Here is a 16,409-nt window from a genome sequence, read left to right on the forward strand (position 1 = left end):
CTGAGACACTGTGAATGCGTTCGGCTTTGATCACAGTTCTGTTGAAGCACTGATCTGACGGGATTCAGGAGACAATGTGATCCGATATGCAGCTTCTCGCATATTGAAAGTGTTTTCACTCAAAAGCTGAAGCTCTTGTTTTATAATATTTTCGCTGTGGTCTATAAACACGCTTATTCTTCTCACGTCGCATCAGAATATCCATATTTTTTCATCCTGTAATTACAGACGTTAAAGAAAGTTTATGCAAGCGCTGGTATGAGTAAAAGCAGGTTTTCTACTCATTTTTCTTCATATGCTATTAGATTTTTTTAAGGTGAATTATTGACCTGTTTTTGTAATTCCATCATGTTCCATCCAGTTTGATGAGATGTGTTCAGACTGCATGAACAGAGTCATTTCGACCACCTCTTATACTGTGGGACAGACTTTTGTAAAAATCTTTCTACATCTTGTTTTGGCACATAATTCTGCACTGGTCTTCTCAAATCCAACTACAAAACCTCTTCTAACGCTTCTGATGTTCTCATCACACATCATTCTAGTGTTTTGGTGCTGGTGTTACTATAAAGACTACATGTGTCCAATAATGAACAAGTTTCTAAAGTGTTAATAAACACGAGCTGTAACTCTCATGCATGTGTGTTTGTGATCGCTTCACCTGTAATATTATTATTATTGCATTTTTTGTTATTCTATTATATTATTAATAATCCATGCAAACTAATGTACATGAATACTAATTAGACATGTATTAATAATTCATATAGGCTACTGAAATAATGTTTTTGAGTGATTTATCAGTGCGTGTTATTCCTATGAGGACAAAAAAAATTTTTTTATTTTAATCAAAATGTAATAACATGCCCAAAACTAACTTTAATTGCAAATTTTTATAATTCCTCGTTATTTTTATAAAAAAAAAACACATGGAACAAAAAAACATGGTTTTAATGCCTAGAATTCAGACAAACCAAGTTATGAAAAAAGACAATAACAGATGTTGAGAGAAAATCTGAAGTCTTTATTGAACACTAAATATACAGAGAAAAACAAGGAGTCAAACGGTGGCAGCAGAGAGTAAAGGTTCAGGTTTCTGCTTCCGTTTGTGTGAGACACAAGATCAAACATCTCCAGCTTTAAGTCTCTCTCATAGACTGTCTGCAGGTGTTGCCTTCAATACGGCGGTTTTTGTCATTTCAAGACGAACTGTCTGAATTCTGAGTTTGTGTCGAATAAGGGTGGGATTTTGGGGTCAGTCTGATTGGAGCAGTGCGGGAGCCCTTTCATGCAGGTCCGATCCAAGAGACTAATTTAAGCTTTAAAATGTGTGGAATCGTATGTGGTAATTCAAGGCACTGGACTAAATAGTTTCAATGTGGTTATAGGTTCCTTTCAGGACTGAGGTAGTGAATTTTACCAAAGAGAGACGCCAACCAGTTTCACACAATCTCACTGCTGTGTCCTTCCCTGGAAAACAGGGAAGAGCCTACTGCAAAAATGAATTTATGAGATTATGGCCTTTAAAGTTAGGCAACATCTAACGATGTGAATACAAGATCATCTGCAATGTAGGCTAATCTATTGCCAAAATGTCCAGCTTGAGTTGTTGCTGCCTTCACACGCTATCGAAATTTCTCTTTTCTGGAGTTGGTTAATAACGAATGAATCGCCTTCAGTTGCTTTGATGTGGAAAGAAAAGAAATCATGAAGGATTATTGAAGGTTTACTGTCAATTACTTAAGAAAATCTTATAAAAGCCAAAATGTATTAGATATTTTAGAAATATGCAATGTATTTTGAAGAAAATCTAATTTGTTTACAACCCGTGCTAAATATTGAGATGGTAAGCTTGCTACTTTATTCTTTCATTTCAGTTTGTCAGTTTATTTTCCCAGTGAAAATGTTGCATGCGAAATCCAGTCATTCCAATAGGAATCCACGCGATTGGGAATTTGGCGCGATTGCGAAAACGGTCGTTTTCAAGTTGGTTATATGATTTCTGCGTGAGCAATGCGAAATTTCATTAATGTTACAACCGTAACTACAACAATAGTTCTTTCCTCCACCATGTTTAAAATTTATGATTCGCGCAACTTGGAAAACCAGGTAGGCTATCAAAATGATCTCAGCTTCCCAGTCATGAATACAACCTGATAGGCAGTTCATGTCCAATTTGTTAATATCTACAATCATTTTGATAGCACATGAAGGAAGCATAAATGGTAGAACCTGTATTAATTTTCCCATCAATCAAGGAGAGGACCACTTTGGTGAAATGCTGAAAGCTGAGTTGGGTCTTCCTCACGCCCTCAGGGAGGTATTTTCGGGGGTCATTATTCACGAGAAGCGGTTTGGCTTAATCCTGGATTTATTTCAGTTTTACACAGATAGAAACAGTCTACACAGGGCTTTACACGTGTCTCACATCTGCATTTATACCACAAACAAACAGACATGAGGAAGAAAATCAAGGGAAATTAAATGGAGGAAAAAAAACAGCATTTCTGCCCCATCAATCCTCAATAATACAACTCTGTGCACATCTCAACTTTGGCCTGAACTGGGGCAGATGAGGACTTTTACTGTCGACAAAGTCACCGGCACATCAAACGCAACTTTTGACCTGAGATCAGAAGTCCTGGATTCAAACCCTGTAACTTCTAATAGAAGAAACGGAATAAAAAACTGATCTCAGACCAGAGAAAACAACATTGTACTCAAACCCAGTGACTCCATCGACTACGAGACTTTTCTAACATTCAACCAAGCAAAGCTCTCAGAGCTGCCGCACTAAACATTCAATATCAACACTGTCGTGAAAAAGACTCAACTGTATAGACTAAAAAGCATAGCCTTTAGATTTCCATTCAAAGAACCAATAGCAATACTGTAATGCTCTGCAGTGAAACTCATTACACAGCATCAAGAATGTGAGTTAGACTGAGGAATTGCAGCTCCTTCCTATAGGAAAAAACACAGCAATATATCCTCCTGAGACCCAGCTATGGAGTTTTTGCCTCTGTAGTGGATATTCCATTTCAGTGAATTTCTCTGAGACCTCACATGTCACAGTGCTAAGTATGGATGTCCTGTACAGAGCACATTCAGGGCTTTACAGAGATACTAAATGATTGGACGTTTCACCAGGACCACACCCTCTCCTCGGTCTTGGTGTCTCAGGAGGATATATATATATTTTAATATTTATTACGAGTTATGGTTTGAGGTCCGGCTGCTAGCGTTCCCTGAGACAGAATACTAAAGCCTATTTGAATACGAGGATGCAGAAGGTTTTTAATGCCCAAAATTGAGGACATGATGGCAGGTTTCGCATTTACTCCCAGTTATATACTTCATAATATATCAAAACACTATGTCACTTAGCTCTGAATAATAGATATATGCGTAAGCTATCATATATTTCTCTTGCCTTATACTCTGGATTTGTTGTGCCTTGAAAATATTCAGACAGTATTGTATAGGAAAAATACTGTACAAAAAAAGCAACTTAGAATAGATTTCATATATATATAAACATTAAAACTCTGTTCTATCAATAAATCTGTGTGCTGTATCTTTTGGTCTGCAGTAAACAAACTGATTTCAACCACAGTATTTGAGACAACACCATCCTGCTCAACGAACGCCTCAAAACCTCTTAAAACACGTTCATTACAGTCTTACAGCCAACAGACACGCGAAGCTACAAAACAAAAAGAAAGAAAATAAAGCACTACAAATATCTGCTTGTACTGACAAATCAAAATTCTAAAACATGCTCTGGGTAAAAAAAAAAAAAAAAAAAAAGATTATGACAATAAAAATAAAAAGAGAGGATACAATAATTGTCCATCCTAAAAAAGACCCATTCACAATTAGATTTCGGCTGCAACTCTGAAACAATAGTCATGCTGAAATATCCAATAAAACAATAAACAATCAGGAAAAATGACTATACAGCCATAACAATAAGAACAGCTATAACAATAGTAGTAATTAACAGCTGAATATTTTAGAAAAAATTTCTTCCATTCAAAAAAAAAAAAAAAAAACGAAAGTCCATAAATATATCAGGCAGATTATAGTGTAGCTAGAAACGCTGCATCAGATCAGATTGTGAAACACGCTTTAGTGCAGGGAGTTAGAGCGAGACAGAAAGACAGACAAATATGGATTCAGCATTTCTGGAGGGAAAGTTTCCGCACTACAGCAGAAATGATGGCGCTATGAAACAGGCTTTGCAGAAACTTTAATGTAGAAGCTATCTTACATTTCATGTGTTTTGCCCTCTGAAGAGATTCAGGCTTATTGCTCCATGGACAATGTGGGAAAGACGCCAAAAACTACGCTGGTGTTGCTTTAAAACAAATGGTGAAATAAAACTGATAGAATAGGAAAAGAACAAAACAAACATCATGTTCTTATTCTAGCTAGTGTTTTACACACTTCACAGAACGAAAGTTGTTGGTGCGTTACAGCTATTCAACTAAAATATATTAATATACACAAAAAGAAGCTCGAGCGGGAGTGGGCGGAGCCTCTGGGAAGAGGGGGATGGGCCGAGCGGTTGATTGACAGACAGGAGGGTGAGCGGCGAGGAAAATATTCATCAGTCTGTGTTACAGGTGTATAAAACGCTCCAGAGAAAACCATTTCCAGACAGACGATCCATCGTTGGTGAAGAAATAAACGGATGAATGAAACAAATAAAAGGAAAGAGAGAGAAGTGAATGTGGAAACTACACAAGAGTAAAAAGACACGCATGAAATACAAAATCAAATAAAGAGCGCAAACTGGGTTTGTAAAGAGAGAAGTGAAAAGAGAAACATGAAAAAACGCAGAAGTCCTTGGGGGGGTTGGTAGTGGGCGGGGCATTCGTGGGAGTGGGCGGGGTTTGTGTGGGTGGGAGGGGCTCACAGAGGGCCGTGTCGCGCCTCGTATTTGGCCAGAATGTTCTTGCAGTGGCCGAGTTCCTTCCGCAGGTCGGCCACTTCCTGTCTGAGTGCCGTGTTCTCTTTCTCCAGGAATCCTGTGCGGATGGCGATCTGGTTCTCTTTCAGCCGGCGAGCGTCCCGGGATCGTTTGGCTGCGAAGTTGTTCTTTCTGCGCCGTGCCCAGTATCTGTCGTCCTGTGTGGAGATGGAGAGAGAGACACATGTGAAAAACGAGTTATCCGTTTGGAATTACCGCTAGTGACAAAATTCCATGAAATATTCTATTCCGCAAAAATTCCTTAAAAACAAACAAACAAAAAAACTGAATAAATCTAAATTTTTTATTTCTGACATGTTTTTAGACAGATGTACAATATTGTTTGCCTACAGTCACATGACTCGTGACTAACTCTCTGATTGGCTGCTCTCTGTCGTCCCGCTGTGCTTCAAGCTTCAGTGTTTGTGTTTACCTTCAAGTCTTCTGGAATGAAGACCTTGCTGGCCTTCTTGATCATGGGCTGCGGCTTCAGCTCCTCTGCTGAGAATTTGCGCTTGCGTGGGTCGAAGATTTCCTGTCCCGGGACGCTGGAGAGGGCGAGGTCTGCGGGGTTGGGCTCGTACCTGACCGGAACCTGGATGGAGTCTGGATCTATGGGACTGGGTGTGTCACGTGAGGGGAGAACTGAGACAGAGAAGAGAGAAAACCAATCAGGATTTGTTCAAAAATATTTATTATCATTACAGAAAGGAAACTTGCTCAGCAAAAAAAGTAGCATAATTAAAACATTAACATTATTATAAAATGCTTACTAGACCAGAGAAATTTATTTTAAAAAGCTAGTTACATAATTGTTTTATAGTATAATTTATATGGCCAATTAATAATATAAATAATAATGTTATAAATACAGTATTGTTTTATACAGCACAATTGTATTAATATAAATAAATAATAATTATTATCATTATTACATCATTTTTTGTTTTATAATATAATTTGTGCTATAAAATAATAATATGAATAATAATATGTTTTTTTTATTATTTTATAAATACATTTACTTATATTATATATAATAATGTAATATATTAATGTAATGCAACTAAGCTTATTGCCTTAAAAACACACTGCACACTGATGCAGTAAAGGCAACTACGTGATTAATTTGAACAAACACGTCAAACACAAGAGCAAGAGTGTGTTGTAAATGTGTGTGTTCGTTAGTGAAGGATTAGAAGATCAAATTAATCTCTTGACTGATTTAAGGGTCATTAAACAGGAGCGGAGAGCCAGGAGCTGGCAAACGTCCACACACGCAATCACTCACACACACACACACACACACACACACACACGCAATCACACACACACACACACACACACACACACACACACGCAATCACTCACACACACACACACACACACTATCCTTGTGGGGACTCTCATAGGCGTAATGGTTTTTCTACTGTACAGACCGTATTTTCTATTGCCCTACACCAACCCTACATCTAAACTTAGCCCTCACAGGAGACTGTTTGCATTTTTAGATTTTCAAAAAACTTCATTCTGTGTAATTTATAAGCTTGTTTACCCGTGGGGACCTCAAGAATACACAATTAAACTCAAAAGCTGCTTGTCCTTCATGAGCTGCAGCAGTGTGAATATGAGGAGCTGTGCAGAAACACACAGCAGGGGTCAGAGGTCACAGCTGTAAGCAGTGGGAGGTTTGGTCATGACCCAGATCGCTGCTTAAGCCTGACGAAGCTCTCTCTCTCTCTCTGTGTGTGTGTGTGTGTGTGTGTGTGTGTGTGTGTGTGTGTGTGTGTGCTTCCCTGCCAAATTACAAACAAGAAGACAGTAAATCATGAACGACTTTATCTAAACTGACCCGATCAAGACTAGCTTTATGACGGTCAAACTGCCAGCATGACTCAGGACTTTTCAATAATAATAACAATAATAAGAATAATAATTATTATTATTTAAAATAGCATAATAAAGTAATATAATATCTAATTAGTATAACACATATAATAATATATGTATTATTATGTACTATAAATAATACTATATTACTATATTTATGCTATTAATATAATAATTAGTCATAATTTACAATCATTCAGGATCATCTATCTATAGCAAACAGAATAAAGAGAATATATACAGAGAAAGCTTAGATTAGGCTGCGATTAGTCATTATTTCAATATTTCACCTGCAAGCAACAGAAAGTAAACAGTCACTCGTAAGTTTAATGGTTAGTAGAAAAGCCTGTGAAATAAAGTGTGTGTGTTTCTAGATCTTCCAGACGTATTCCTGTATAACAGCTCTGATCTCCACACGACGCCGTCTGAATAAACCTCACAAGAGTCCCAATGTGCATGCTAGCCATCCTAAATTCTATGTGATATTAGTAATTTTCAATACTATTTAGGGCAGATAGGGTGGATAGTATGCACATAGGGACGCAGGGTCAGTCTGTTCAGAGCATCTGATCTGGGCCTGAGGGGTGGATGTCTGCTGGCCAATCACAGGCCTCTGTCTGGAGCGGGAGGCGGAGTCTCATGAGTGAGAGTGAGAGAGCAAGTGCTGGGCGGCAGAGCGTTCAGGGGTGTGATCATGACCGTCCCCTGAACCCTGGCCTTCACTTCCTCAAACACACACACACGGAGGGAAGGGAGGCGTCTGCGCTCGGGGGAGTGGACGGCTGCAGGAAGAAGACGCCCTAACAAGCTTTATTTTCACCAGCGATAAGAGTGCTGATAAGAGGCGAAACGAGCCACGAGCGGCAGACGTCAGCAAATATACAGTACATCTGCCATAAAATTATCAGCTATGTCTGAATGTCACCGCATTTGGCAACACCTCAAGCACACACGAAAAAGAGATGTAAAAATATATGTATAATAAAAGTTAATTTACAATATGAAGGTAATTAAGGGGAAAACAATTAAGAACAAAGTTAATAATAATAATAAAATTCAAAACAGTATAGTATGTCTCTCTATCCAAATATTATATATAATAATAGACAAATATGATGCAATAAAATACAAACAACAAAGTGACTTGAGTGTCCAATTATTATTTTAGTATCAACATATTAATATATATAGTTTTTATTAATATTAATAATAATATTAATGTTTTGAATCCATTTTAAACATATTTTCTGTTTTAATTTGAGTTAAGGTTTCAGTAATTTTGTTGTGAGCTTTTGTCATTTTTAGTAGTTTTTTTATATCATTTTTTATTGATTTTTATTTCAGTTTTGAGGATATCAGGTTAAACAGAAATAAAATGAGAAATGTTGAGAAATATATATATATATATTTTTTTTTTTTTTTCAAGAAACGAATGTTTTTTTAATTTTAATAAAATTTAATTTTTTTTTTTTTTTTTTTTCATCTTTAGTAATTTTGATGATACATCAAGTTAATTGAAATGAGAAATGTTGGCAAATTGGCGACTAGCAGAAATAAAATGTTTATTTTTATTTTAGTTAGACTATAATAACCCTGGTGTCCGAATGCTTTTCTGGGTTCAGTAAGTGTTTTCACTTATTCTAAATTGACAAGAAACTGACTAAAACATTCTTTGTATTCAGTTTTATTTAAATTTGTGGTATAAAACTGTTATGGAGAGTTTTAAAGAGCAGCAGAGAGCAGATAAGGGGCACTAATAGGATTTAGCGCAAGGAGCAGCTTTCCATTGGCTGTGTGCTTCTGGACTGTTTCATGGTCTAGGACGTCATCCGATCAGGAATTCTGATCTTTCCTGAAAACACAAAATCCCTCTGAAGCCACCAGCAGTGAGGAAGAGCATCGGGAAGGAGTCTGATTCCTTTGAGTTAACAGCAGTGAGTAACTCAAACACACAGCGACAAATATACGTGTGCTTACTTTTGTTTATATGCATTTTTTTTATATATGCAGTTTTTTTCAAAGATGCATTACTACTGTTAAATGGCCATCAAGGGAAAAACAACCTTTTTTGCTTTTGAGTGTTGCAGTTGCAACATTGACCAGCAGGGGCTGAACTACACTACAATTTAAAAGTTTAAGATTTTTTCAAATTGTTATTTTGATTAAATTGTACACTTTTTTTCAGCAAGAATGCAGTAGACTGATCAAAAGTGACAGTAAAGGCATTTATAATATTATAAAAGATTCCTGCATATTACATTGATTTCTGAAGGATCTTGTGACACTGAAGACTGGAGTAATGATGCTGAAAATGCAGCTTTGATTACAGAAATAAATTACATTTCAAATTATATTGATATTTAAAATAGATATTTTACATATTAATAATATTTCCCAATTTTACTCATTATATTGTATTATAAATCAAATAAATGCAGCCTTGGGGAGCAGAGGAGACTTTCTGGAGGCGTCAGGACATTGTTTCTGCCCTCTGCCTTCTGTGTTTGTTTATTATCACAACTAACGTCACTATCTCAATCCATTCTGGTGCTCAAAGCTGATGAATAACCTCCACTTGTCCTCGTTTCGCTCTGCTATCTATTGCTAACAGTACATAAACACTAGTCCTCTCACGCACAGAGAGAGCGAAGTCCACTGACAGACTTTCACAGAGACAGAGCGAGCTGAAGAGCGACAGACTGACCCGCAGCTGGATACTGTGCAGAAAGCACAACCATCCAGAAGTGAATTATTTAACGGTGAATCTGATTTGATGCAGAATAGTCATTTACATTTGCTTTCAAGGAAAGAAAATCGAAAGAAACTGACATAAATGCAAGCAACTGCTGTAAATGTAGAATTTAATAATGCATCTATTTTCTTTTCTTTTTTTTTTTAAGTCACTAGGATGTTCATTCACTCCCATATGAACAAAATAGCTTTTAATTAATTAGTTTTAGTTAATACATTTATTCAAAATGCCATAATATATTAAAATATATAATATTAGATGAAGATTATATTAAATAATACATTACATATATTAGAATCAGAATGAGCTTTATTGCCAGGTATGTTTGCACATTTGATTTGTTTTAGTGACAGAAGCTCCACAGTGCGACAGAATGACAGGACACAGATAATAAAAAATAAAAATAAAATAAATAATGTACAAATATACAAAAATGGACAATGTGCCAAATAGCACAAACACAATATACACAATAGACAATTCAGTATGTATGGTATGTTAGGTGCACATTTGAAATGTAATAAGCATGTGTGTAAAATTACATAACACATTTTAGAAATATTTAAAAATATTTTTTTTTTCATTAAGATCTCTGAAAACAATGTGGCAAAATGTGGCTTAATTTACAAATATTATTTAACTTAATTAAATTTTCATTGTATGAAGCATGGTTGAAGAACAACCATAATTACTCCCAGAACAAATGTAATTAATGTCATAATATATTAATTATATACTATTAAATACATATGTTATTACAACATTTAATATATTACAAATTAAATTATTGTAAAAAAAAAAAAATACATTTACCATTTAAAAAATGCTAAATATTCTGAATAAGTTATCGGAAAAATTGACAAAAAGCTTCAAAACTATACTTCATTCCCAAAGATGATTTAATTCATATAATTAAATTATCCTTTATTTGATAAACCATGGAGGTGGAAGAATAATTAATTTCACATAATTAATGTATTACTATTTATTAATTTATTTATTCAATTATTCATTTTTATAAAGGGGAAAGGGAAGTGGTGTGTGGCCAAGTAAATATTAAATACATATAGTATTAAAATATACATTTGCATGTATTTAAATATAATTGTATTATTTTATAAAATATATTTAAAATTTTCTTAATTTCTCTGAAAAAAAAAAAAGTTGCATTGCTCTTCATTTGCCAAATGTATAGGCTACAACATATTAAAGAAAAAAATATTATGCAATTATTTGTGCTGAATTTCTGTGAATTGCAATTCAATAAATTCTCTTGTCAATTTAGGCTAATTCAGATGCAACTCAAGAAGCAAAAAGAGCCGTTTCTAAAATGAAACTGAATTTTGCTCTGTTGTGATAACACTGTTATGCGTGCTTCTTTCTCTTTTCCCTTCTGTGTTTTCTGCTCAAGCGGCCGCACGTGAATCGGCGCGACGCTGGCAAAATGTGTCTCATTGAGAACATAGTGTTCTGCTGCGAAAAACACAGACAGATGCACGCACACAGGTGGGAGGGGCGCGGGGGCGTGTCAGAGAGCGAGGGGCGGAGCCTAGGCTGGAGAGGAATATGGGAGGGGCGTGTCATTCTCTCTCTCTCTGAGCAGCTCGGCACACGCGGACTCATGTGTTGATCACATGGCGGCGCACGCTGCTTTGGGAACGCGCTGGTTTCACGTGAACCGAAATGTGCAAAACGGAGTCTGAACAGCCCGTCTAGACAGAACACACACACACACACGCACATCTAAACGCGCAAGCAGAAATGTAAACGCGCACTGAAGACTCACAGTGAAGCGAATCTGACGCGCCTGAGGTGAGACCGCTTGTGTTTCAAACTAATAGTACAGAGACCCGTCTAAAAAAAAGCATGCACAGGGATACTTTACACACTCTATACACTTGTATTCCCTTGAAGTGGCTATAAAGTCTATAGGTTGTTGTAAATCTTGGCAGACTAATATTCCCAACTGCTTTCAGATGCACCATGTGTCCAAAATATCAGTGGATGAATGTCCTGTCAAATATTCAATATTTCATCAAATCAAAATAAAGAGGAAGACATTTCATTTGATATTTACACACATGATATGGAATGATCGAAAAACGTTAATGATATTACAAATAATAATTTGAAATGACATTTACAAATATGATTTAATTTATCCATAAAATAAATGTAACTTTCATTGTATGGTGGAAGAACAATTAATTTCCCAGAATGAATTTATTCAGTATATCATATATGTTTTAAATACAAAAATATTTTATTTAAATTTGAATAAATTTTACATTTAAATAAAAAACGAATGTTTTATATATTAAAACTTGTATATATTTTAAATATAAAATATTTAGAATATTTTAATTAAAAATACAACATATTGACAATATTTTTGAATAGAAGAAATTCTTTTGAGATTATTCATTTCACTTCATTTTTAATCACTTGAAGTGGCTATAAAGTCCAGATTTGATAAATCCTTACACTTAAATATTATATTAAACTGTCAACTTCCCTCTTAACATCAAAAATTCCAATAAAATGTTATAGAAATATATTCCTACATATATGAATAAATGAATCTCCTGAAACCTGTCGAAACAGGTTATATTTCACTATTATATTATATTATTATAAATGATATTATGTAAATTAGTGATAATTAATGATATAAATTTGTAGATAAAAAAACTGTTAGGATGTTACATATTTCAAAAATTACATAAATAACAATAAATAAAATTATTGTGATTGTATATGTTACCTTGCACTGTAATTTTTTTTATTTTTTTGATATTTTTTATTTTTATCAACTTGTTAAGTTTATACAACAAAAAGTTGAGAATCTCCTACAAAAATAAGTTGAGAGAACTCAAAAAGCTGGTTGCTTTAAAATGTTAAGTTCAACTTTTTTGCTTTTTTAACAGTGTGGTAGCATTTACTGTGCTTTTCATTGAAGCTAATTTATGCTTGCTTGCGTATTTATGTATTAATGCTGTTCTAAAGTAAGTTTTCATTGTAATTCAGTAATGAGAATTTAGGATGAAGATGTGCTGTATTATTAATGTTGCAATAAAACTAAATCGGAATGGTCATGAAAATATGCTTGATTTTCTTTATGCAAAATACTATAATTTTTACTCATTTTGATTTTGGGGATTAAATGGACTGTGCTTTGTGAGATTTTCCCAAATAATCTCCAGTCATGTATGTAGGAGTGTGTTGGGTGTGTTTGTTAGTCATTGCTCATCCATGCGTGCTTAAATACCTGCATTACCAACATCCATAAACTATCATTTTGATGTGTTAACAGGAGGAATGTCACATTCATGTCTCTATAGGGTGTCCGCCTAGCCATAAAACATACATGATTGAATGCACTAACTGCATTTATGCAAATTAAAGGTGTGACGCATGTTGTTGGAAATTTGTCTAATGTCACATGACAGGTTTAATGGCTGTAAAAGCGTGTGAAGTATGTGTGGTCAAAATTATAGATTTTTATTTTATGCCAAAATTATTCGTATATTTAGTATGTTCCATGAAGATATGTAGTAAATGTCTTACCGTAAATTTATCAAAACTTAATGTTTGATTAGTAATATGCATTGCTAAGAACTTCATTTGAACAACTTTAAAGGAGATTTTCTCAATATTCAGATTTTTTTGCACCCTCAGATTCCAGATTTTCAAATAGTTGTATCTCAGCCAAATATTGTCCGATCCTAACAAACCATACATCAATGGAAAGATTATTTAGAAAACTCACTTTCGAAAAATTGACACTTAAGACTGGTTTTGTGGTCCAGGGTCACATATTGCACTGGTGCAGCAAAAACCATTACTAAACTTTTTTTTTTTTTTTACTTTCTACTTTTTACACCTGTCACTGTGTAATGCACCAATGCATCAGAATGAAGGGCACCATGTGCATGTGCAAATCATCTATGGTTTTTCTTACAAAATCTGTGCAGTGTCAAATGAATTCAAATGCACATTCTTCCTGTTTTCCTCTGCAGCCTCTAGTGAAAAACAGGTTTGATTTGGTCTGAAAGGCACAACACTGCTGCGAGCGCAAGTCCAAGGAATCCGACGAATGCTTCAAAACTCAAAACTCCACGATAGACGCTTGAGTTTTGGGTTATTATTACGTTGGAGAATCTTTAAATCTGTCTTCTTTACAGAAAGCATTGATAATTAACCAAAGTGACATGCAGAAGATGATTCACTCTTAAAAAATAACATTTCTTTATTTGCACTGATGGTTCCATGAAGAACCTTTAACATCCATGGAATCTTTTCATTCTACAGAAGGTTCTAAATATGTTCTTTTTTAGAACTGTTCACTGAAAGGTTCTTTTTGGAACCCAAAGTGGATCTTCTATGGAAAACCCGCTATTTTTAAGAGATCAGATTTCGGGTGTCATTTTAAGGCTCGGGTCGGTACCTGCTCTTCTGGGACTCTGGAGGCAGTTCTGGCCCACAATCACAGAGTGAACGGATGTGGCTGTCCGGTTACTGCGATCCACCACCGAAGGCGTGGGCGGGGTGGAGGGCGGCTGCTGGGAAGGCCGGCTCTGCTCGCTCCCAAAGTTGGCGGGAATATTGTTCTCCAACAGAAACTCCTCTAAATCCATATATTCCAGCTGGAAGTTGTCGCCGTCGTACGGCAGGGTCTTGTCCCACAGCGTCGGGCCCAAGAAGGCGGACTGAGAAGTGTCAAGAGCATTTCCATCCTCTTCCAACTTCTTCTCCTTCTCTTTCTCTTTCCCAAACCCTGAAGGAACAAAATGCAGGTGTTATTGCTTAATTGACATAGTATTAAAAAAAAAAACTTATTTTCTTTTTGTAAAGTATTATTTATTACACCTTTGTGTTATCCCAAACCTGCATTTATGCAGATTTTAATTAATTATTATTATTATTATTATTATTTTTACTATTATTATAACTATTTACTATTCCATTTTTACTATTTACTATTTATTAATTACTTTATTATAGTAATTTTACACTGCAATGTGAATAATGAGAATTTGGGGTAAAAAATGTGCTTAATTTTCTCAATTTCACAATTAAAAAAAAAATCTTAATAAAATATGCTTTTTATGTAAATATTATTTTTATTATTTATTACATTTTTGTGTTGTTCCAAACCTACATTTAATTTATGCTGATTTTAATAATAAAAAAGCAATGAGAATTTGGGGTGCAAATGTAAATTTCACAATGAAAGAAATCTTTATGAAAATATGCTTTTTCATGAAAAAAATTTGATTGATTTTTTTTTTCCAAAACGTTACTATTAAACACTAAAGAAGGACTTTTGAGCTATATTCAGGCATTTATTTTTCATATAACAAAAGTTGCAGCTCAAGTCCCATAAAAAGCACCACAGAAGTATCAAAATTTGATTCAGTTTAAATCATTTTATGCACACAGAGCTTTTTACAATATGCACTGTTTCAACGCATCTTAAAAGGGGCCCATGACACATTATTGCACTCTACTCAAGGTCTTCTAAAGTCATACAACAGCGCAGTCTTTTTACCAGCTTTTACTTTTATGGTGCTTTTTGTGATTTTGGTGCTCAGCCCTGGAAAAGAATGGCTATTTCTCAGCATTTCTCCAGAAAAGAAAGAACGTACAGTTTTAGAAAGAATGACATGAGAGGGAAGAATCTGGGTGAGCCGATCCAAAAATGCAACCAAATCAACATATTTATTGTGCACACTGAAAAACAACAACAAAAACAGCATGCATATTTTATATCTTGCCAATGCATGACACCTGCTTATGTGCATCCAAAGATAAAACAGCCTTTTATTTATACTATAAACGTGTGATGAGGATTGAGGTAGCACAAAAACAATCAGAGCCTCTCAGTGGCGCCCTCTATAGGGAGCAAAATACAAATCCTCTCCATTGCTTGCGAATTCTTCTATCCAAATAAAGTCAGCATCGGTTGAGTAGACTGCTTATTCTGCCTCTTTGTGAGAAAATGCTTAACAGACAGCAAAATAAGCGTATTTGAAGCAGGTAACATCATGCATTTCGGCTAAATCCACTGCGCAATGGATTTATGTTTGTGCGTAAGATGAATGCAATGCACTGAAATGCAATGCAAATATCAACCTAAATATGATAATAAACATCAATTTCCATCTAAAATAACATCAGAATTCAAATCAATTATACATGACAGCATGCATGCACGGGTAAAATACCGTGACATGCCGCGCGTTTACGCGCAGGTTATAATGAAAGCGAAGCGCGCACCGCGCCTGACACCCAACAGCTGATACAGAAGACCATTTAAACTTTCCAAAGCAACATCCACCCACCTTTACCTTCATCGTGGTGGAAGGGCAGCTTCATGGGATTCTCCAGCAGGGATTTCAGGACGCCGTGGGTCGGAGGTAGGAAAGTTGGGTTTATAGAAAGAGATCGAGACATCTTCTCCATCGCGTAAAGGAGAGCTCAGTCTTGCAGAAGAAACGAAATTTTAAAAAGCCAACTTATAAAAATAAAAGCTCTACAGCGGGGTGTCGGAATACAGTCCTCAGCCCGTGTGCAGCACCGATGAGCGGGGGATATTCTCGCGCGTCCGTGAGCTCGGTTGGCTGGAGCGCAAAAGCGCAATTGATTCGCAATTCCATGTGCGAAGACAGATGTCCGTGACGTCAATGGACAGACCCCGACCAATAGAGCCCCGACCAATGAGAGCGCGGGGGCGTCTTCTTCCGTCATGACTCGATACATTGTTGTAAATTCTGGATTACATTCGTTTTG

The 16,409-nt window shown here is 35.6% G+C and overlaps 1 protein-coding gene across 2 annotated transcripts; it reads right to left on the reverse strand.

The window, feature by feature from the left end:
- Nucleotides 1-1,004: 1,004 nt before the first annotated feature.
- On the reverse strand, nucleotides 1,005-16,305 carry LOC306863771 (hepatic leukemia factor-like). Of its 2 annotated transcripts, none has more exons than XM_079407325.1 (4): nucleotides 15,968-16,305; nucleotides 14,065-14,394; nucleotides 5,409-5,620; nucleotides 1,005-5,133 (listed from the first exon to the last, which is right to left on the reverse strand). In XM_079407325.1, exons 1-4 carry the CDS (start codon nucleotides 16,080-16,082, stop codon nucleotides 4,918-4,920), a joined length of 873 nt encoding a protein of 290 aa, XP_079263451.1. In that variant the 5' UTR covers nucleotides 16,083-16,305; the 3' UTR covers nucleotides 1,005-4,917. The 2 variants fall into 2 exon arrangements, with proteins under 2 accessions (XP_079263451.1, XP_079263450.1); XM_079407324.1 differs by having other exon boundaries at nucleotides 1,006-5,133; nucleotides 15,962-16,274.
- Between the last annotated feature and the right edge of the window lie 104 nt (nucleotides 16,306-16,409).

The sequence above is a fragment of the Barbus barbus genome (genome assembly GCF_936440315.1).
Source record: "Barbus barbus genome assembly, chromosome: 4".
Lineage (NCBI taxonomy): Eukaryota > Metazoa > Chordata > Actinopteri > Cypriniformes > Cyprinidae > Barbus > Barbus barbus.